At 41.6% G+C, this 24,765-nt stretch overlaps 1 protein-coding gene across 12 annotated transcripts in view; it reads right to left on the bottom strand.

Annotated features, from left to right (window-relative positions):
* Positions 1 to 24,765, bottom strand: part of NEO1 (neogenin 1) — a 514,543-nt gene that overhangs the window by 269,838 nt on the left and 219,940 nt on the right. For all 12 annotated transcript variants that reach the window (XM_069222245.1, XM_069222241.1, XM_069222240.1 and 9 more), the window contains exon 3: positions 6,503 to 6,778. In XM_069222245.1, the coding sequence (XP_069078346.1) occupies positions 6,503 to 6,778 (276 nt within the window). The remainder of the gene's footprint in view (positions 1 to 6,502; positions 6,779 to 24,765) is intronic.

Here is a 24,765-nt window from a genome sequence, read left to right on the forward strand (position 1 = left end):
TGTCCTTGCCATAAGATAGCAATAGGAAACCAAAAGATTCCACCAGATCTGTCAAAGGAAGTACATAAATGCTAAAAAGAGCTGGACTCTGGGACAAAGCATGATGAACTCTGCAGTTGTTTGAACGGTCTCGGAAAAGAAGGGATCATCAAAGACCTGGAAACTATGCCAATTTAGAAAGGAGGAGAACCAGGCCAAGACTAGACTCTCAATCCCACAGTTCCAAAAGCATCTCAGAAGCAAGTCATGAGAAATGGCATTGAATGCTGCACTGAGATCGAGTAGGATAACTTCTGTTGCTCTACCCTGATCAAGTGTCCACTTCAGCTCTTCCAAAACGGACATGAAGGCTGTATCAGTGCTGTGTAGTGAGCGGAATCTAGATTGGGAAGAGTGAAATATATTGTTGGTTTAAAGAAGCCAGCCATTTGCATTTTGATGCGTTTTTCTAGCACTTTAATGGGGAAACGCAATACAGAGAGATGTCTGTAATTCCGGACCTTTGAAGTTTCACACTTGTTTCCATGCTGACATCATTACAGAGATGGACATAATCACAATCCTTGTCAGGGTGAACCCTTAAAGTCCCTAATTTAATCTGAGCTCAAGTTCCTGGTATCTATGGCATATAACAAGCCAGAAATGACTTAGGACAATGTACAAAGTATATATGCTAAACCAAAGAACAGTAAAGTCAAAATGTAGAACTATAAAAAAAAGATATATTAAAATTAGAAAAAAAGAAAAATTTAATAAGCAAAATGACACCAAAATGAAAAAAAAAAAAAAACAATAATGTGACCAAAGATATACATTTTTAAAGTTATAAGAAGGAATAGCAGCAAGGAGTACAAAGTGCAGATGATAGTTAATCGTCATGGTAGATCAGAACATAGGCGTAATTTGATGCTGACCACGATGAAGCGTAGATTGGATACACCAACTAGCTTCACCCTGGTCAAAGATTTTACCTTCTTACTTTAATCCTTTAAGTCCCAATACACCACAGGGTACAGTTCTAAAGCCCCCTAGGATCTTAGGGGAACCACATAGAAACTTCACAGGGTGTCCGGACCGTGATGTTAGCCTCTGCCTGAGTAAAAAAGTTTATTTTGACAGGTCGAATTGCAGGGTTTAAACTACTAGTCAGGCTTATGTCGGTAGGGCTGAAGCCATAATTTACAATGTCACTGTGGTGGATGAATTAATAGGTGTTGTAGTCCACTAGTGATATTTAACATAGAGGCCCTGGGTATATTTTGAAACATCTAATATGGACTTAGGAGACGTTAAATTTACCAATTAGAATATGCCAACTGGACCATGTTTAAAGTGGGAGCATGGGCACGTTACCACTGGTTAGCAGGGTTAAAGAGCACAGAGTTCTAAATCCAGCAAAAATATAGGGTCCAGCAAATGGGGGAAAAATACCGGATCACCACGCAGAGAAAGGAGATTTCCTACAACCGGTTTTCCAAACAGGCTCACCTATGAAGGGCATGTTGATTATTAATGCCTGCACTTCAGAGCTGAAACCTGAGCTGGGCTGCCTGTTGGCTGTATCATTGGCACACAGGGAGGCCATCAGACATGTATCTTTAATAGTTTTGTCCTACTGTATGATAGCTTTTACCCTCTTTTTATATTGCTCTGGCAGGTGTTGCGTGAGCTCTTTGATCTTGTCCCATTACTAAAGGTTTTATCTGCTGAGCAAAGCATTTATGTTGGCAATACACCATTGGTTGGCTGTTGACCTCTCCATCTTACGGCCTACTGCCCCAAGCCGTTTGCTCTCCTTGTATGGTGGTGGTCCTGGTACATTAGCCTTCTTTCTAGCTGTCAACACAAGAAGCAAATCTGGGACATTACCCTTTGTTGTGTATATTAGGTCCTAGCTTGAAAGTTTCCTTATCTTTTCCACCCTCGAGTAGCTGCCTTCGATGATGCTGGATCCTTAACAGATTTTGTGCCCCGATCTCAGACATTGGGGAGCTTGGGCAGCAAATGTTTTTTTCTTCTGGGATGGTAAATGTCTCTAGTACGAAACAAGACTGACTGAATTTCTCAAATTACACAAAGAGGTCCACTGGAGATGAGGGTTGTGACAGAATACCTCAGAAAAATCAACTTCTTGATCCCGCTATAGCTTTCTCCTCAGGCAAGCTTTCCTCTAAGGGTAGATCATACTCCTCATACAGCTCTTTGTGCTCTTACTCCTATGACTCTGGTGCCACTGGGAGTTATAAGTCTACGGGAGTTGCATCCCTAAATCTCATCTCAACTGCTTGAGGTTTTTTTTTACATTTTAAAAGAGTTTTAAAAGAGGTCTTTTTCTTCTGCAGCTATGCCGCCATTTCTGCTTTCATTTCGTCATCAAGTGCTTCTAATACGATGTCAACAACGAGATGCTCTTTCTTTTCACCAGCATTTGGTGGGCCTTTCCTTTTTTTTTTCTTTTTCCTTCCTCCAGTCTTGACGGAGTGGTACAGATCATCCCTATTAGTGGCTTTTGGGTTCCACCCCAGGGGCTTACTGATAGTGCATCAACTGTCAAATGTGTCGAGATTGAAGCAGGGATGTGGAATTTAATAAAATATCTATGCCCCTTTGGTGCCATGTAGTATGGCGACAAATTATGGCAGCAATCTCATTATATAAGAGCTCTGATAATGGCCTCTCTGATTATGTCAGGGCTTCCACTATAGTAGGGCTTGAATACTTGCAATTTTAATCCCTACTATAGCAATTTCCTTATTTTGCCACCTTTCCGCAGATCTACATAGTGGGGCTGGAGGAAGCTGTAAGCAATAGTTCCAGGGCTGGAATGCCTTTGGGTCTGCAAAACTACTAACTTGCATGTTTTGAGGATTTTCACCACCTCTTCTCCAATCTTTTCCAATAATGAGAAAGTTTGGAAATGTACTCTTGACAAGGGCAGAAGTAGAAGTTCTTCCAGGGTTGGGGAAAAAGAGGTTGGAGGGAAAGTGATAGATTTCACATGAGCAAATCTACACATGCATATTTGCCCCTGCTAAAATACAGGTCACAAATATTTTTGAGGAGTACGATTTCCCTGTAAGTTCTTGTGAATCCATGAAAGCCACTAATAAAAAGACATATACCATGAGTGCACTTTAGTGACTTTCTTTAAGAATTGGGTACCTAATTAGTTCTGGCATTAAAGACATTTTGGCCCAGATTTAAGAAAATTGGAGCTTCACATTGTGGAGCTCTGCTTTTAGTGCAGCGCCCCCCCTAACGCCACCACGTGTGCGCCGTATTTAAGATACAGTGCACCATGGCGGCATTAGGCACAATAGCGTCAAAAGAGTTTACGCTATTGTGGCTCTCTCTGATTCTAGTGAAGGAAAGTGCAAGGAGCCCCACTGACTCCAAAAGGCGAGTCCTTTTAATTCCTGCTTTCAGCAGGTGTTAAAAATTACGTCAAAAATGGCGCAATTAAATCTGTTAGATTTCATTGCACCATTTTTGCGGGCCTCCTTGTGCTGGAATGCCCCCTTTGCATACATTATACATAGCGCATGCTTATTGTGGCACAAAGGGTCGCAAAGTGGCGCAATGCATGCACTCCGCCACTTTGAAGATATGGTGCACTGTTTTTGGCAATCTAATGTCACATTAGCGTCAGAAAAATGATGTTAATGTGGTGTTAGATGGTGCACGGCCATCCTTAAATTTGGGCCTTTGTCTTTATTAAACTTCTATTTCCCTATCTATTGGCTTTCTTTACTGTGAGTGATTGCATTCTGCTCTTCCACAAGTAGCATATTGGCACACAAAGTAATTTTGTTCCATGCCAGGAACCACTGTGGCAGTCAGTGATGTAACAAAACTGGAGGGGGGCCCCCTGCAAAGAACATGGAGAGCCCCTCCCTCCAGACTCACTCAGGGCAGGTGCTGTGCTGAGGGGGCCCCCCTTTGTAACGCCACTGGTGGTAGTCTGTGCTTTATAAGACCAAAAACGTTTTGTTTTTTTATTGCAAGTGTTTGTTACAATTGTAAGGGCGCAGCTCCCACAACAATAAAATCATCAAGACAAGCACTGACAAAACCAAAAGTCTCACAAAAAAACAAATGTGTACAGCATTTTTTTTTTTATTTTTTTTTTGCTGGAACCACTGTCAGTGCAGTGTGACCTTAAAACGTTTATTTACAGCGCTCACCCTAATAATGAAGGCTATTAATTAATGAATCATAAATAAAAGTTCAAACAGCATTAACATATGAACACACACTACCTCAACTGCAGACAATTCCCTTCTCTGTAAACTGGGAGCCAAAGGGTTTATGTTGCAGGGGGTGAGTTAGGCCTACTTGTCCCAAGGACCTGCGATAGGAATTCCACATCCCTACTGAAGGCTGTTTCAGAGTGATGGAGTCCAAATTCTTTGAATCCGACATTTCTGCAACCATGTAGCATTGTAAGCATAAGCGTATGAGTCTTCAGCCTAGGCACATGCTCTCTCTGTGCCTTTCCTGCCAAAACTCTGGTTTCCAGGTCTCAACGACTTATCCTCCACATCAGATCCATGCTCTCCTTGGGCCTCTTTTGCCTCCTTTAAGACGTCTTTGTCATCCTCCAACCAAAGTCCTTCGAGGACACTTGCTTTTCCTGAGATACAGTGTAATGTGGCTTTCAAAGCTCTTAGTACAAAAGTCTCACACGCCTTTTAGTCTTTGGACTTATGGTCCTTCAGGACAGAGACTGCAAAACCCATGGAAGTTGTTCAATAGCAATTTATGGTGGCAGCTGAGGAAAAATCTAAACTGAGTATTTTTCATCACTTCCATTCTTCAGATGATGCCTACAAATAGATAGCACCTTCCCCACGCGTTCTGTGATCCCTTTGTCACAGCCTAACAGATAAAAACCTGTCTCCTTGAACTTTTAAGTTCGGTTCTTAACAGATTATGGATTTATCACAGATGTTTCTTATCTGTCCTGTGCCACAAAGTGTGGCACCTCCTGAAGTTTGTCAAACTGGAGCCCTCTACACTACGTCCGAGCCCAACGGTTGAAAAAAGAATCTAAAGAAGGCAACAACCTACTGGGGCATAGTGGATTCATGTTCACTTCCATCAGCACCCAAAAAAAAGGAAGTTAGAGATAATTCTGCACAAGCATTGCAGTGCTTACTGATGCAGCTCATCTTGATAAATGAGATTCTACATGATGTTTAGTGAACGTATGACAGGACTACTCGGACGTTGCAATTTTAGGCCTGCAGCAAAATTTACATTATTAGGACTAACTACATGTGCCACAAATACTGCCATAAGGCAGCTTATTGTACTGACCTCGGCAGAAACTGTGTTTCTAATTCAAATTGATCAAAATTTACAAGAAATCCACATGTGAATTTAAGAAAATTTCTGCCTGTGAAATGTTTAATGGCCTTGTGTGCCTAATTATCACCTGTTCAGCCTTTTGGAAGGTGAGAATGTCTTCCCAGAAGACAAAAATAGTCCTTGTGCAGCTTCAGATGCGTTAGACAGTGTTTGCCATATTCAGCATGAGAAACAATTGCTTTTGGAAAACAGTCTTTACTCAAAGAAATTCACATGAGTATCACACCTTGGACTCAAAAATGGACAAAAGAGAATACAATACTTATGTTCATAGATGATCATTTCTATGTTGAAGTCAATTCATATTCACACAACGTTTTTCTAAGGAGCATTTTTATGATGAATTTTATGAAGAAGCCAGTCAGAATTTAAAATGACCCCAAACATTTTACATAGCTCTGACTGGTCTTTTAAGCATCTTCGTAGACGGCACTGAAGAAATTTGACAACTAGGATCAGAGGAGTAGACTTAAATGTGAAACCAACAGAATATTCGTCAGTAGAAAGTTGCCTTAGAACCAAAGCCAGGCTTGAGCATTATTACTTAAATCTATATGGGAAAATGTACCTACATTCTTTGAGCCAAAAAGCAGAACGTAAACACAAGTCAAACTAAGAGGTACAACCTTTGCCGTGGAGGCAAAGAGTTTTACTGAAGAAACAAAATGCCTTCTGTAAATTGGCATGATGGTCAAAGCACAAAAGCAGATGCATGCACTACGCACAACACTTAAACGGTCAGACATGAAGATTAGAAGGGTGTTGGGCATGGTAAATTAAAAATATTAGTGAATATAACAAATAGCATGATTATGATCATTAGAGTGTATTTTGATTCAAACAATTAGTGTGCTAATGACTATCCTATCACTCCCCTGGGCAGGTCAAATCTGTGTTCAAACTCAATAACTTATCTTCAACTAACCTAAAGGAATACAAGTGCAAAAATTCTCATGATATAACTTTCTCATGAGGAATCATTGCCCAGGCTAAAATGTAACTACATATACCAGCTTCCCCTTTTCTGCTGCATACCACAACACACAAAACGGAAAAAAACGGTAAGTGATCTTCCATCTATCACAATACAGGGCACACCTATGCAGGGTTAATGAAGTCAACAAAATCTTACCTGCCACAACCTTCAGCTCCACTTCATCACTGTACTTGGAAGAACCAACATTTTCCACCAGGCAGCGATACTGGCCCTCATCACTCTGCGTAGCATTGCTGATTACCAAGGCTCCGTTGGGAAGTTTAACCACACGCTCATCAAGAAGCAGAGGTTCTCTATCCTGCTCCCATCTTACGAAGGGAACAAGATCAATGTTTATTTCACAGTTCAGGACCACACTGTCTCCTGCATGCACAGATGAAGGCTCAGGCTGTCCAGTAAACCTTGGAACACCTGAAATTGTGAAAATACAAAAACATTAGCTCTGACTGCACAATGCCTGCTGTAACCCAAAATGAAAATGTTAGACAACACAAAACAACACCCTACCATGAGAGGGGTTAATTTTTTATATGAATCCTGCAGAACCTACTGCCACCAGGAAGGAGTGGCATCTCTATCAATACAGTGCCTTCTTCCATCTTCTACCACAGAGGTAATTAAAAGTTTGCAAGAAATTTAAATTGATGGTCCTTTGATTATGACATGCACAAGACAGTTGCTTAAAAACCCATACAGACGCTAAAATTATGCAACGAAAAAGCGGAGGCTCTCTTGGTCAATTACCATAACCCCAGAGATTCCTGTTCAGCAGTCCCACAAACATGTAGAAGGGGATGAAAGGATATAAACAAAAATCTCTGGGTCTAGGCGTCCTATTGAATTCTGGGTTATGCCTCTAATAGTGGCTGGCACAGTCTCCCAGGATGGCCCTGCTAGGAAATGTTTACAAACTCCAGAACTGAACTCGTAACAGCATTTACAGGCACATGCATTTCATTAAAACTCTTGACCCTTGGCCTATGAGATTCCAGATCCCGGAACAGGTCCTTTCTTAAGCAACCGTACCACAGAAATTGTAATAAAATGACTCACCAGTAACTCTGGACCCATTATCCCTTTCGTCTAAGCATGCTATTAAACTCTGAATGTATCCCACCAGATGAGGTTAGATGCCCTAGTAATTAATGACATTGAAAATGTTGAAAACCACATGAGTCAAGAAACTGTCCAGCTGTTTAGAGCATTTCTCTACCAACTAACCTCCAGTGGCCCTTCTAACACAAGCCACTAGTTTTTTATCCTCACAGCCAAATGCCAAATATCATTCCTCAGAAATACGAAGGCTAGAATTAAGGACAAATTACATTTGTGATGATTCAGGTATTTGTAGTTATTGGTCTCCCCTGCCTACTCCTAGATGTCATGCACCGACAGCATCAACAGGGCTGGAAAGGGCTTTGTCAAAAATGAATTTGTCATTTTATATTTAGGGTGAAAGCACAGGTCCAACGCCTACACTGCTTAACGACCCAATCCATACCTAAACGTCTTTATTCTGCCATTTCTGGACGGAGCAAGGATATGCTCCAAGCAATAATATGCTTCTACCTCACCAAGAGGATAGCTGTGCAAGTGACAGATCTCATACAAATAGGCTGCACACAATTTCATGCATTAAGTGAGCAACGCTGACATCTAGAAGAACAAGTTACTTACCCTTGGTAACACATTATCAGGTAAAGACAGGATCTAGCCACAGATTCCTTATCTTTGAATTCTTCCCCAGGTGCCAGACTGGATCCGGAAACTTTTTTCCCCAATACGTCTGCGAGTCAGCAGAGGGTGTCACACAACTTCGTACCAACGTCATTCACTGGATGTGATGTCAACGGAGTCCATATAATCCCTTCACTGACACACCAACGTCAGTTTCTTCCGTGACTATTTTTGCCGCAAAAAACATGAAGCCTTTTATAGAAACTGCCTATGGAAACAGTGCGCTAAAAAAAGAGATCTTTGTGTCAAATAACAACAACATCCCAATGAACGTATGTAATCTCAAGGAAGGGTTTTTTGAGACAAAAGAGAACCCAGTTTGCAAAACAGGAAGAATGGGAGGTTCTGTAAGGAATCTACGGCTAGATCCTATCTCTACCAGATAATCTGCTCCCGAAGGTAAGTAACTTGTTCATCTGATGGAGACATGAAGCCGCAGATTCCTTACCTTTCTATTAGATACCAAAGTAATACTATCCACGGAGGTGAGTCTGCAAACTGATTCTACTAAAAGTCCCTTACTAGAGAAAGCCGGTGTAGAACAAGAAAAAAAAAGAGACTAGACACCATGAAAAAAAAAAAGTGATAAATTACACATTCCCCACCATAAGAACTGTGGGAAGGAACACAGGCAAATAAAGGCACAAACACATTGAAAAGCATGGAATAGAAGTACCCATGGCTTTGGACAAAAACGTGTTGAAAGACTCCAAAAATATGAACAGAAAAACTACTTGCTCTCATAGTGGAATCATGTTCAACCAGTACTTGGGGACACACAGACAACATGCAACACCCCCAAGCATAGCTTTGTTGCCGTAGGAAGCCAGATTTTAGCCAAACCTGCTTGTAAAAACAGAGAAAAGGTAATGTAGGAGCACAGAACAATGCTATAATGGAAATATGTTGACGACCACAACAGCAATTATTGGTACAGAACCAACCCGTCCTAAAAAAAAACACAGACAACATCACTCGGATCAACTATGATGTATAGCACACACAGAGTCTCTCTCTCTCTTCCCTCCCCCCCCCAAATATAATAGGGTGGAAAGTCTAAAGGGTATCATACCCCCCCAGTAAAGGTTCCCGAGGCACTGAAACCAATGCCAACTGACTGAGTAACCAACAATCATGTCTCTGATAAGGCCAAAACTTGGACCTACAAGATGGTCAAAGTGAAATAGAGGACAACACACAAAAGGCCTAGAACAGGTATTCAGCACAGAAACTAACACTATGCGATATCAGACAGAAGAAGATCTGGCTGAAGTACAGAACGAAGGCTAAAATACATAGTCCTCTAGGGACATACCCCAACAAAGTGGAAGTCTGAAATCTGAAAACAAAGTAATAAAAGCTGAATCAACTCAAGGAGTTGCAACGCATAGAAGAATAACAATTGCTAATAGTGGGAACTGCAAGACCTACAGAAAATTGGAGACATTACTTCACCTTAAGGTATAAGACAAAACACACCTACTCTCTGCATGATACTAATATATATGGACATCTTCCAAGGCAAGAGAAGTACACAGCAAGAGGGGACTATTCCCTTGTGAAAGAAGGATTTTTTTAATAATAACGCAGAAACGGTATAACTACCCCCGGAGGGCTAGAAATATTATGACACCCTGGAAAACAGAGTGAATGGAAACAACCAGAGAGACAATGTCCGAATGGAGTAGCAATCCTCAGTATGACAATCACAGGAAAGGCAGAACCGTGATGTTTAGTGAACATGCGTAAACCACCATGTATCCACCTTAAGATGAAAGACGGCCATCAATACAGGCAATGGCTACATGGCAGTGCCTTAAAAAGTAATATCTAGGTATCTGAGGTCCTGGGTGATGTGTGCACTCTTGCATAAGAGGCGCTTGTAACAGCAAGGGTACAGAACCTTGCTCTAAGCAAAAAGTATCACGTCTTTTTAAGGAAAGAGCCAGTGTAATGGCAGCAATGGTACTAGAGAGGAGTGCCAAGAGCCAGATCCACACAGATTATGAATGTAGAGAAGATGCCACTATCAAGGAAGACCAGCAGGGTACAAGAATAAAGCAAAAGGGTCTTCATAAAAAACACAAGAAGGAATTTTAAGTCGGGTACCACTTGTGTCATGCAAGGGCAGCAGCAAGAGCCCATGCAATTAAGGAATTGCGAAATCAGATGGCTAAACAAGTGCAACGACGCACAACATGTGTAAAGACAGTACCACTTGCACCACTACTCTGTATGAGAAATTACTAGCCTCTCAGGAGGACACCTTAGAAAGACAGCATAAGTAATGCTCTAAAAATTAAAGCAAGGGGAACAAGAGGTATACTGTGACTACTGTGCAAAGAGGTGAGCCACAGTGAAAGGTTCACACGATGTAATAATCAAAAGCCCACTACAAGGGATAATAAAAATGTCACAAATGTAGTTAAATTATTTTACTTAAGACTCACAACCTGGACAGAGTCTGATGTTCTACCAACTGAGCTATCCAGGTTCCTTTCTTAGTAATACCTATAAGGTAAACTGAAGGTGGTCTACATAAAGCAGGGAACAGACCATAGCAGTAAATTTATTTTCAGCACAAGCCAGTCGATAGAGAAAAGGAAGAGAATAGACCTGGTTCCATCGGTGTTAAACCCACTTAGGGCTACAAAGAAAATACCTTCCAGAAAGAGGAAACGTAAAGCAGTCACCCACAGGTTGTAATTATAATAATTATACCTACACAAGGTAGGAACACTCAACTGGTTGCCACCAAAAGGTGGAATAGTTCAGACACAACCGAAATTATAGGACTCCACTCTAGTATGAGTTCAACTATAAGAAGATAAAACTTAAACACTTAGTACTAAAAAATGTTGGGAGCTAGGGAGCATGATTATGTGAGCCAAAGACATTCCTGTTTTTGGCTCATACAGCCCCTAAAGTGTTGTAACGCAGAATCAGCATGTATGTTGAACAGGTGGGAGCCATCGAAGGGCATGTCCTATAGGATGTTCAGGACAGCCTCCGAAAAACTCAACTGGCAAAAGCCTGGCATGACAGCGCTGCGCAACTGACTGAGACACAGCTCGACCCACGAAGTCTGTAGTATCCATACCACATTTGAATGTAAATCTAGCTGCTTTTTGCCTATCCTGTTATATCTGGGCACAGGCTCTACTCCCGATTTGCCCTGGTGAAGCACTTTCACCAAGGGGCCTGCTGTCACCTCCAACGAGGGGAGCTGCCAGTCTAGGACCGGCGCTGCCATCTTAAAAACATCAGCAAAAGAGGAACTCACCTCTGTAGTCATGCTGGGGGTGGGACTTTGGGAAGGAAATCTGAAACTGGTGAGGACTCAAGGCCACTAGCCTCACAGAGCTCTGTCAGCCAATTACCCTCCAAACGAGACTGGACAGTCTTGTCCAAGGGGTCCTGATTCCCCATATCATCTCCTTCGCCTCCAAAAGTCTGTTCCCCACTAGGAAAAACAGCAAGGAGCTGTGTAGAATGAGGAGGGAAAGTGTCCGAGCCGGTCACCTCCACCGGCACCGTATACGACACCAATGCGGCATCAGAGAGGGTGATCGGTTCAGCGCTGATCTCACTGCAATCGTTGGAGGATCAGACTCCGGCGTCACACGTGGGAACCCGAAAGGATTGTGCTCTGGCACGGATCCCAAAACAAATCCAGAGGACCTAACTGACGAAGAGTGCGAACCTGCCAGTGTGGATTCAGTTAGGACACCTCTCACCTCCTTGTGACTGTAAAGTGCATCAGAGGGAGGCTGGGCTCAAGGAACTCATGGAGGGAATTATAATGCTCCCATATCTGGGCCAGATTTGCCCCGGCTCCAGGGAAATAAGGGAGGCGCAGTGTGAACTCTTGCGCTGACTCTGCAGCCAAAGTTTGGGAGATGGCGTCAAAGACACAGGACTTACTTTATGAAGTTGCTTTTGACCATTTGTGTTGGGAGGTCTTCTACTTAGATGTCTACAGACACAAACTTGAACAGCTTCTAGATCAGTCCCAGATCACTTCCCAGATCTCGAAGGAGACAAACAACATTGCGGGGCCTCCGCCAGGCACACCACTAGAATTTTCATGCAAAGCTCCCTCAAAGCTTTTGGGTGAAGATGATGACAGTAGCCACACTCCTAGGAGTTGTGGTGTTCCTGAAGGCACCATATAAACAGAAAGTGGGTCAGTGCCTGACATATGCCTGTCACAAGACCCACAAGGTTTAAACCCTGAAGACATTAAGAAAAAGCACACTGTTCCTTCGACAAAATGTCAAGAAGGAACGGACGGCGCATCAGAGAGGGGATTATATGGACTCCGTCAACCTCACATCCGGATATTGGTATGGGATTGCACAACAGCTTTTGCTGACGTGCAGACGTAGTGGGGGAAAAAAAGTTTCTGGATCCAGTCTGGCACCTGGGCAAGAGTTCAAAGGTAAGGAATCTGCAGCTAGATAGATCTAGCAGATTAAACTATATGGTTGCTCTACAAAATTGTTCAACAGGTACATACATCTGGAAAGCCACTGATGTTGTCTTAACTGTGAAGAGGGAAAAATAGTGGCGGAGGCTACACCTCTCTCATATCACCTTTGGAGCTACTGAAGATCACTAAGGTGGCAAAAGTAGTCTTTACCACTTTGATGCCATGGATAAACAGCCAAGAGGTGACACAAAGATCATCAAACTTCATAGATGGTGTATGTATTCCAAATCGAACTGAAGGGCATTTCAGACATCCACACTGTGTAGAAATTGAGTAAGAATTGAAGTCTTAGTTGAAACATCAGAATAATTATTTTCTGGTTTGGAAGAAATTCCGGCAAAACCTTTAGAATAAAGAAGGTGGCTGTTTTCAGTAGACCATTTTCTTAGACCAACCTAAATACAGATCACTTGAAGGAAGGGAGTTGTCTATCCTTCTGAACAAGGTGTTAGAGGTCTCTGAAGGCTATTTTGCAACTCACAAGGTCAATGTGATAAGAGGGAGTAAGTTATAATGGTTTATAAAATAAAGATTCAGTGTCAAAACTGAGTTGTCACTGTAGTGCAGAAACATCCTTCCTAGCAGAGAGATGTTTGCAAGAATGAACAAAGAATCTGTAGTCCTGTCACCATGGTCCAGAAAAGCTAAGATATAATTAAACGAAAGCTTTAACACTGAGTTATTCAAAAGAGGTAAAATCAAATACACATATTCTTATACTGTGGATTCCTTTCTAGCAGCACACACAACAGCAGTGTCAGATTCTTACAAATTCAGGGTAGCAGACACTGCATTCCCATAAACCAGGTTGTTAAGGTCAGCAAAAGAAGGGATCACCAAAAATCTTCTTGCTAAATCAGGTAATTCAGATCCAGTTAAAACATGTCCACAGTAAGGCATAACTGTTGGTGTTCTTCATTAACCCAAGAATCATGTAAATCCCTGTGAAATGTAGCCAGTGACAATATGGGCAACACTTTATTCTGCAATGACGTGTTAGCTGAAAACCACAGCGAAAAACATACAGAACGCTTTCCCTGATGCAGGAAGATCTGGGTGCTCTTTGTGAAAAGAATAGACACGCACGCTTTACATTTGGAGACTAGCAGATTCCTTTGTGTATGGCTCAGAGGGCCAACAATTTGGCTAAGGAGGTATGTTCAGTCTTCAAAGAGCTCTCCTCCACAAGTCTACTGATTAACCTGTTACAAACTTAATTTATGTTTCAATTAAATAATACTTAAGATGAGGTACTCAATCCAGACAGAGGCGTTGCCTGAAAGAAAGCAAAGTCCATTCAATTCAATCACAGAATAAAGCAAGGTTCTCTTCGTTTGCTTGTTTGTGGGTCGAAGATACAACAAACCAGATTAAGAAGACAAAAGACAAAGGACACAGGCTCAACACGAGACATCTTTCTTTGAAAGTTCATTGATAAACTGTCTTGCGACAAATAGCACACATCAGTGTCAGGGCCCTCATCCCTTTGGATCTGTGGGTTGCATTTCACACCTTATCTACTCTAAGGTACTGCCCTTGACAGATCACTGTTTGTTGTGCCCTGACCCAGTTGTTCTCCACTAGAATCCATTAGGGGCCTACATTTGTTTGTTTAACAGAGTTTACTGGTATGGCTTACTGAAAGCATGGATCTTTACCTACACAGATTGTCCTACAAACTGACTCCTCAAAAACTGTTGTGTGTAAGATCTTTAAAGATCTGCCCAGCAGTAATTTCAGTGTGATGAATAAAACCATATGAAACTTAATGGCAGCAAGATTGAGATTTATCTGGGATACCACACAACTGTGCATCCATCTTCTAGCAGACAATTATTGGCCTTTGTCCTGTGCCTTACTATGTAGCAAGCTTCAGTTAGGGGTGCTTTTAGATTATGAACTTTTGTTTGCTCCTGAAACTAGATATACAGTCAAGGCCTGCCCGTTAATCTCAGTGCAGTGTTTTCCTTTGTTGCCAGAAACTTATAGCTGCCTGGTGCAAGCAGTTCAATTTGTTCTAGGTTAGACTACTGTATGAGATGTTAACTGGGTTTGACCGAATATATGATCCCTGAGCTGCCATACCTTCAGGGTGATGGTCGTTAGCTGGCCATCAGTGCCACTGTGTGCTCACAAACATTCCCTGGTGTAACTAGTCCTCACTGACTCCTTGACCACAAGCACATTCAATTTAAATCACTTTAAGAGGTAACCAAAGCCAGATAGCAAGTTGGCTTGTAAGACTCAATTTCTTCCTGCCCTCTTTATAGTGTTAGATGTGGCTGATGTACCTTCAAACTTCAGGCTGTAAAACTAGCTCCCTTTAGAACTCTTAGGAGGAAGAAACTCAGTAAAATGTCTATACTGCCCCAATTCTAAAACATATAGCGAAGGCAGACTGTTGTGATTTCAGGAGTCTAATGCCTAGAGCAGCATTCTAGGAACTTTTACTCAGATCATCCAAAGTCTTTGCTTTTTATACATATTTAGCATTGCAGAAGGAGAGGCGACTGACCGCTCCCTTTTCCCAAAGGTGATGTGATTATGGCAGAGTATGCAGAATATCTATCACCATGGACATCACTATGGATATGGACTACTCATTCCCTTTTGTTGTAGTCTGATTGCTCGATTCTTATTGGGGCTTCATTTACATTCCATGTCCACTGGCCAGAGAATACCCTGGTGACATTAGAATGCTAAAGCTTGAAGGGAGCAGAGCGAAGTGAGAGACTGTCAAAACTGTGCTATATGTTGGTGGAAAAAAGACTTGATCAACTACTTCCAGAGTGGAGCCTCACTTAAACATTGGCGATGAGGACCTGTGAGGGGCAGGTACTTCCACCAACACCCCTCAGGAATCCTGTGAACCCAGTGTTGGACATGACACAAGAAACTGCCACCTTTACACTTGATTTGCAAGTTCATTTTGGAGGAAGCCATACATAGGACCCTATGAAAGACTATTTTTAAGGACAAAGCTTATTGCTAAGTTGTATCTTACCGTAATTAAGTTTTGGAATGAATCTCTAGCATGCATGAAAATAATGGTTTTCCGCTGTTGTGTACACAAGGTTGACCGCGTGAGGCATCTGCGTGGCAGCTAGTGTCTTGTGGTCACATGAGGCACAACCTATTCAAACTGACGTTGCAAGCCTAGTCAGGACATGATGTGTTCGACAAAGCAACATTGGGCAACCGCAGTCATGTGACATACCGTCACAAACGCTAGACCACCAACTGCATCGTTTTCATCTTCTGCGCTGCTGCAATTATCTAACAGAGGTGTTCCTCCTGATGGCGGTGACTAGAGTATGTGCAGGATAAAAGCACTTGATCACTAATCACTATTATTAAGGAGGTGTTACGAGATCGATGGGCTGATTAAGTTTGACAGCGGAATCCGGCAGTATAATAAGTGTGTCTATGGTTAGGAGGTACTGAAGACTGTTTTTTTTCTCCATTTTATTGAAGTGAGAGCTTCAACAGCTACAGACAGTTACAGTTTTGAGAAACTGGAAACTTTGACTCAAAGGAAATATTAGAACCTCGTCAATCCTTCCACCACATTTAAGGAACATGATTCCAAGCACAGTCCAATGTGACTAGCAAATGGTTGTTGTTTTGGTTAATTGTTTTAGCTTGTTGACTTTTTTTCAGTTATTTTTGATAGTTTGTTGCTTTAGTCTAATATTTTGAGTTATTCCCCACGGGTTAACAGCATGGCGGTTGCAAATATTTCCCAGGTTCCACAGTTTTTGACTGATTCTGGAGAACCTTAATTAACGTGGAAGAAATGGAAATAGTTTTTGAATTCATACTTGATAGCCATTGAGCGGTGAAAAGTTTTCTACAGCCAGGAAGTAAGGAATACTATACATAACCTGGGCACAGAGGAACGCAACATATACAAAAGCATTCTTGAGTTAACAAAAGGCAATGGAGAAGGTGAGCCCAGAGACCTGTATGAGATGTCTATCCTGATGAATGAGAAGCACTTCGGACCACAGTTGAATGTTCTCATGGAGAGGTGTACATTTTTCATGAGAACCCAAGCTAATGGCGAAAGGGTGGCAAACTATGTGGCTTCCCTAAAAAGTCTTGCTCATCATGTGATTTTGGAGAATTACCTGGCACTCATCAGGGATCAGCTGGTATGCTGCACCTATATCTCTAGGGTCCCAGAGAAGTTATTGGCCAAGAACCTCACCCTTAAGGAATCCATAGACATAGCTGAGAGCATGGAACATACTTCTAAGTGATGGGGATTCAAGAGATGAAGGGGAGGATGTCACACTCCATTGACAGGATGTTTACATTTGTAGAACGGAAAAGAAAGAACAAAATCTGTGCAGGAGGGGAATAACAAAGGGGAGTTCAGGATTGGGAAAATACTCTAAATTCAAGTGTTATAAATATGGTAGCACTTTCCATTTATCCAACAGCCCAAACTGCAATGCCCAGAACTCTACTTATCACAATTGTGGGAAGAGAGGACATTTCACATGAATGTAATTATAATTGTAATAGTATTTATATATCGCTTACTTCCCCTGACGAGGCGTCAAAGCGCTTTGTGGCGATTAGCAAGCTACTCCGGAACCCAAAAGGAATAAGTCAGAGGTCTTCAAACTGGGGGTCGGGCCCCTCTAGGGGGGCCTCAAGTGGTCCCGGGGGGGGGGGGCGCCAGACTCCGGCCAAAAGAAGCATTATACAGATAACAGGCCTTTGTTTTAAGCAGAAGCATGTTATTACATTTTTTAAAAGGTAACAGTACTTAACTGCAATGTTTAAATAGGTCTAGACATATTTAAACATTGCAATCTTTATAAAATAATTGTGAACAATTCTGAGGGGGGGCCCAATGATTTTTATTTTTCAACTGGGGGGGCGCGACATTAAAAAGTTTGGAGACCACTGGAATAAGTGGTGAATTAGTATAGGGAAATAGGAGTACAGTTTTAGTGTTATTATGAGCTAATTTGAGCCGTGCATATGTGACTTTGTTAGTTGGATTGACTGGAGTAATGGAGGGCTGGAGGAGGGAAGAATCCAGAAGTCTTAATTGGGAGTTTATAGTAACAGGATTTAGGCTTGGGATGGAGGAGGGAAGAGTCTGTGGAAAGGGGTAGGGAGATCATAGTAGCAGGAGGGGTTTTGGATGAGTTAAAGGTGAGAGAAATGAGGGAGAATTTAGTAGGGTTGTTTGGGAGATCATGGTAGTAAACTGAGGTGTGGATGAGTTAGATGTGGAAGAGGAGGAAAGAGATTAGGCGGGGTCATTTAGGAGATGAAAGTAGTAGAATGGATTTGGGATGAGTCAGAGTAGGAATGAAGGCTAGATTGATAAAGACATGACATATGGTGATGGGTAGAAAAAGTAAAGCTTACAAGAAAGTAAAAATAAAATATATATTTTTTTTATTATATATACACATTTTTGATCATTTTTATTTAATGTATTTATTCTTTATTAATATATATTGTTATAAAGATTTATTTATAATTTGAATTGTATTTACAGATTTTATTTTATTTAACTTTTTCTCTAGTACAGTAGGACTAGAGTAATAAATAAATAGATATGTAAGTACATAGTAAGGGAATATATGTCCAAGGAATATAATAATGGGTATAATATGAGAAGATAAGTAGTATTGTATAAACACAGACTTTCAAGATTTGTAATATTTGAAGTTAATTAATAAGTGTACTTTTCTAACATTTATCTTTACTCAATTTTTGAATAGCCAAATACCTATGATAATAAACATTTGATCAGTGTAATATAAAATGAGAGCAGGGATTCATAAGTATCTAATATAACAACTTATCTAGGAGCTATGCAATGACCTATGAACATGTTAAGCATAGAAGTCTACACATAGATATATATATATATACACACACACATACATATGCACACACAAACATGAATACATACACACACACACGTACGTACATATACATATTTAAACCGTCAGTAAATATACATTAAACAGGTTTAAGGAGTATGTGTGTAGTTTATTGTTATGACATAGTAGCAATACATATTTTCAAAAAAACTATATATATATATAGAATATACACATAATCAGATAATAAATATTTATCAACACAGGCATATGCAGTCCATAGCTGTTTGAATATGGTGGTTATGAAGGAAAGAGCCAACTCTTGAGTAGTCTTCTGAAGACAAGTTAGTTATCTGTGGATCTTATAGCTAGGGGTAATGAATTCCATAGTTTGGCTGCTTGAACGGAGAAGGATGTACCACCTATAGTCTTTTTCTTGTATGGTGGTGTTTTAAGGCGGGGTGCCAATCTTGAGCGGAGGTTTTCTTTGTTGAATGTATTTGGTTATTTTGTTTCTCATAAAAAGTGGTCCTGTCCCATGTATAGCTTTGTGGGTGATACACAGCAGCTTGAAGGTGCATCATCTGGCAAAGGGTAACCAGTGTAATGCTCTGAAGGCAGGGGAGATGTGGGCTTGTGGCTTTACATGTAAAAGTAGCCTGGCTGTGGCGTTCTGAATACGTAGTAGTTTTTTCAAAATAGAGATGATCCATGGTAGAGGCCATTGGCATAATCCAGTTTGGATAGTACAAGCAAGATAGTAGCCTGCACCTTGTGTGGAAATTCAAGGTGGGAGAAGATGTGTCGTAGAGTCTTCAAGGTGATGAAGCTTGTTCATGCTAATTTGTCCACTTAGGCATTCATTGTTAACTTGGAGTCCACAGTGATTCCAAGGTTTTTAACTTCCTTCGATAATTGAGGAGGTAGTCTGAGATAGTCAGGTCAGGCGCACAGTGGGTCATACTTTTTCCAGTCACCACATATGAGTATTTCTGTTTTGGAGGCATTTAGTTTTGGTATAGCTCCAAGTCATCCACTGATCAATGGCTCTGAGGCAACTGAAGATTAGTGAGTTCTCAATGTTTTGGGGGCATTCCAATTTAAGTAGTATTTGTGTGTCATCTGCATAGTCGTAGCATGTGAGATGAAAATCATTGATCAGTTCTGGTAATGACATCATGTAGATGTTGAAAAGCAAAGGTGAGATGATTGATCCTTGGGGGACCCCTGCTTTTGTGAGGTAGGGTTTGGACGAGAAGGGGGGAGAACAGATTATATTAGTTCTTTTTTGAAGGTAGGATTTAATCCAGTTGAGAGCAGTCCCTTCTATGCCGGCTTCGTGGAGTCTTTGAATTAGGGTGTCATGGTCATCCGTATCAAAGGCAGCCGAGAGGTCCAAGAGACATAGTGCAGCAACTCCATTGCGGTTGACTGTGTTTTTACGATCATCTCAGATTGCTATGAGTGCTTATTCAGTGCCTCTTCCTGGGCGGAATCCAGTTTGGTAGTCTGAAAGTATAGAATTGTCTTCAATGAATTGTGACATCTTGGCGAATGCTGCTCTTTCTATCAGTTTTGCCCAGGAAAGTTCCATTTATGATTGGTCTGTAGTTGTTGGGGTCTTGGTTTGTTTTCTTTAATAATGGTTGTATGTATGCCTTTTTCAGGTCTACAGGAAACGTTCCTGTAGTTAAGAGTTGTTGTTGATTCTTCTTACAGGTGTGGCAGCAGAAGTAGATAAAAGAATGTTCTTAAAGATGTGTGGTGGGGCAAGGGTCAGAAGGGCAACTGGAAGGTTTGCTTGCTTTGACCAAATCCATAAATTCTCCTTGTGATATTTGTTTGAAGGACTGTAGAGGCTGGGTTGGTTTATTCTTAGAGGGTATTTTAGGAAAGGGGTTGGTGCTGATGGGTTTCTTCTGTTTTAAATAGGAGTCCAATGTGTCTACCTTTGTTGTGTAATAAGTTGCCAGTTTGTTTGTCAAATCTTGAGTAGTGGGATTACTTCCTTCCATGCATCTAGGTTTCGAAATTCATTGAGAAATTTATAAAATTCTTTGGTTGCAGATTTAGCATTTTGAATTCTGTCTGAGTAGTACCTTTTTTTTTTTTTTTAGCTTTTTTGATCGATGATTTGTATATTATGTTAAGTTTGTGTAGCTGCAGTTTGTCGTGACTGTTTGTTTTGAGCCAGGTCCGCTGCAACTTTCTGATTTGTTGCTTTATTTTCTTAAGTTTTGTGTTTCTCCAGGTGTTGGTTTGCTTTTGTCCTGTTTAGTTTTTCTGAGTGGTATTAGAATATCAAAAGCTTCCTGTAGCCACTAAAAGTTTTGGAACAGAATTAATTGTATCTAGATCTGTGTTGGCTGTTAGTTGTGTTTCTAAGGGCCATATGGACGAAAACATTTTCCCATAGACACAGAATGAGCAAAACTGATGCTACATCTGGCCCCAAGTCATCAAAATTGAGTTTGCTCCAAGGTCGATAGGTGCATGTATGTAAGTAGTTGTGGGGTATGTTGATTGGTGGTGTTTTATGTTGGAAAGTTATCAAATGGTGGTCTGACCATGTGATTGGCGTGATGCTATGAACGGTAACTGGTTCGGGCTTAGCAAAAATGACATCTAGGATGTGTCCAGCGATGTGTGTGGGACTGTGTACAATCTGATGTAGGTTCGATGCGACTAGGCCAGTGGTGATAGCTTTTGGATAGGGAATATTGGGTTTGTCAAACCAAATGTTTAGGTCCCCAAGAATGCATAGGTTTTGAGTATAATGCAATAAGGTTTGAGACTGTATCTAGAAAAGCATCTGGTAATGTTGAGTTGTTAGGTGGAGGTCTGTAAAGGAGGAGAAAGTTACAGGAGAAAGTTGGAGTAGGGTGGCATCTGGTGACGAGGGCTTCACAACCTTCTATGGAAATGTCCGTTTTACTGAGATGTATTCCCTGTTTGAATATAATAGCTAGTCCACCTCCTCTCTTGCCTATACGGTTTTGTGTGATGGTTTGATAGTCCGGAGGAAGGGCTTCATGCAACACTGGGGCCATGTTTTCTCCCAACCATGATTCTGTTATGAATATTAAGTCAGGTTGTGTGTCTGTGAGTAGGTCGTAGATGTGGTGCTTTTTTTAAAATTTATTTATTATTATTATTTTTTTGGAGTGACCGAGCATTTATGAGCTGGCAGTTTAGATAAAAGTGTGTTAGTGGTGGTGTTTTGTTAGGAGAAGGGTGAGCAGTATATTTTGAGCTTGTAGCAGGTGTGGTGTTAGTTGTGATAACTGTGTGATGGTCACAATAGTCTTGTTTTTCAATATAGTGTTCCTCTTCCAGCAGGTTTAGGAGGCATTTTGTTGGGTCGGTTTGTGTGGGTGGTGGACTTGGTGGCTGAGTGAGACAAAAAGAATGTACTGTTTTTTGTAGGGTAGCCTTATTATATAATAGACATGGGGATGTGAAGTTGTTAAAAGCGGCATGTTGTTTATTTTGTTTGTGTCTGTTTAGTGTGGATGGAGTATGGGTTAAGGGTGGTGGAGGAGCACGTGAATCATGATGTAAGGCTCTAAATTCTGCAATGGATGAGAGGCGGGTGAATGAATGTTGCTGTGTTGGGGTGCTTGTGGTAGATGTTTGTGAAGAGTGAGAATGTAGGCGTAAAGATTGGACGGGATTTGTATTCTTTGTGTAGTCATGAGGGTGGGAGTGGGTTTGACGATAAGTATAATGAAAGTTTGTGTTGATTTGATGTGCTGATGTGTGTGGTCTGTATTGTTTTTGTGGAATAGTGAGAGGGGATATTGATGTAGTGGTTTTCAGTGAGGGATTTGTTTGTGAGTTAGTGCTGGTGAGTGGAATTAGAGTATTACGGGGGTGTTGATGTGTTTTGGAGATGAATGTATGAGGTGTGTAAGAGGGGATGGATGTGTGTCAGGGGAGTTTGTGTTAGTTGTGATGAGTGGAAGAGGTAATATGTGCGGTGGAGTGGGAGGATTGTATGGTTGTATGTAATTGGTGAGGAGAGAGGAAGGGCGTTTGTAGATGGTGTGTTAGAAGGCTGGGTTTAGAAATTGTCATGATGAAAGGTGGTCTGTGTGGATAGTGTTGTTGGTTTGTATGAACAGGTAGTGTGTATCTGAAAGGCTGAAAATAATGTATAATGTGGTTTTGTGTTGTGTGGGTGATGGCAGGTTGTGTTACTGGGAGTGGGCAGAGTAGTGTTTGCTGTGAGAATGAAAGTGTTTTACTGTTGTAGCGGTGGTGAATATGTGTATAGGTGTTGTATATGGGGTATCGTGTTGGGTGGTGGGACACTGCAATCTGTATGAGGTCAGTTTGTAATTCAGGAGTTGGATGTCTTTGCAGATAATGTGTTTGCATGTTGATAGATGTGTAGCGAGTAAGTTCCTTTCTGCTAAATGGGAAATTGGGCAGGATTTCTGGCCCTAAGCCAAACCAGTCCTCAACAGGCCGTTGCCCTTGTCCTCTTTGCCCTTCGCCTCTCCACCGGGCAGAGACGCCCTGCGCCCTAGGCTTAAATAGCCCTACTGGCCATTAGAAACCTAGTCCTAACCAATCAGATTTGTAACCCTAAATCAACCAACCATGGGAGACCCAGCCCTAATCACCAATCATACCCCTAATCCTGACAACCAATCACAAGCCAAACCCTAGAACCAGGAACCAATAAGAATCTCAGCCCTACTACCAATCACAAGCCCAACTCTAATCCCTAAGCCAATAGAAAGACCAGCCCTCAACAACCAATCACACCACCATATGCAACAACCATTAGAAACTTATATAAGGGCCAAGTTAACTGAAGCCCAGCCCCTGTGGGAAGGAAGGAGGGAGCTGCTGCTCTATTTAGAATCTCCTTGGATACAGACAGGCTGAATCCACACTTCCAAGCTAGCAGAGTCTACTTTCCAGGTAAGGGGGAGATTTGTACAAAACACTGAAATGTGCTTGTCGCGCACTCTGAAATGTGGCTTTTTAAAGGCAAAAACAGGGGATGCAGACAGTTTCTAAACACAATTTAAATCACAGAAACAGATTAAGCAGTCTCCTAAACACACTCTGGAAGATGTATGTGCCAGGCCGTCAAAGTGCATGAAGTGGTGGAAATGCCTACGTTGCCTGAAATTAATCAGAAAGCAATCCTGCTGGTTGTACCCTCAACCACAGGGATCAAGCGGGTTGATGGACTGTTTGATTCAGGCCAGGTGGCCATACCAAAGTGTGAGGGTGAGATTGGAGGGAAGGATCTCAGTGGATTGGCTGATTCTAGTTCCTTTTTCACTCTTGGGGGGACAAAAATTGAGAAAGATTTATGGAACATACAATATCAAATTAATACCCCTGTCATAAATCCTAAAGGCCATGGGGGTTGAAGATCAATTTGCTTGGGTATACAGTGATGAGATCAATTTCAGGCGGAGAGAGACTGTAGAAAAGAACTATGTAGGCTAGTGAGCGGATAACTTACTGGGGTAGAGGCATCAGCGAGATTTAGGAATTATCGATAACCCAAATTCTCCTAACTAGATATTGATGGTAACCACCATTGGGGGAGAGGGGAGCCTAATTTGCTTATGGAGTTTAAGGAATTATTCAGGGCCGAGCTTGTTGCGAGTCTGAAGGGCGCAAAGGCAGGACTGTCCCAAGTGGTGGTTGGGGAGGAAAAGGTTGTGGCATTTCATGCAAGGTGTTTGAAGGGAGCAAAAGAAAGATATTCGGTCACTGAAAGCTGCAGTAACATTGAAAACACTACCCCGCGCATCAGGAAATGGGTGGTGGGCTTAATGGAGTTTAACCATCAAGTTCATTATCTTCCTGGAGCAAAGAATGTTCCTGCTGATTGCTTATCCCGGTTACCAGTTAGCAAGCCAGAGAAAGCTGAACCCATTTCCCCTGTCTTTTGGATGAAGGAATCAGCTATTAGCAAAATGGAATGGGAGACAGAGGCTGCCAAGGATGGTGCAAGGAAAGCTGTAGAAAGTTGCACGGTGATAGGTTGGCCTAATCTCAAAGAGGTTAGGGAGGAAGCCAGACGTTTCTGGGGTGTCAGGGATGAACTGAACATTGAGAATGGTAAACTGAACCAGTGTGATCGATTGGTTCCTCAGAAGGTCTTTGGGAAAGACTACCAATCTGCCACATGAAGGAAACTTGGGGAGGAGTTTAACAAAGGCCAGAGTGAGGAATTTCTACAAGTAGCCTGGACAGGATGAAAAAGTGTAAAATGTGATGAAAGGCATCCAGTGCTCAGCCAATGACAAGACGAGATCTGTCATGTCAGTTCTACTCTCCCC

The sequence above is a fragment of the Pleurodeles waltl genome, chromosome 3_1, assembly GCF_031143425.1.
Source record: "Pleurodeles waltl isolate 20211129_DDA chromosome 3_1, aPleWal1.hap1.20221129, whole genome shotgun sequence".
In the NCBI taxonomy this organism is placed as follows: domain Eukaryota; kingdom Metazoa; phylum Chordata; class Amphibia; order Caudata; family Salamandridae; genus Pleurodeles; species Pleurodeles waltl.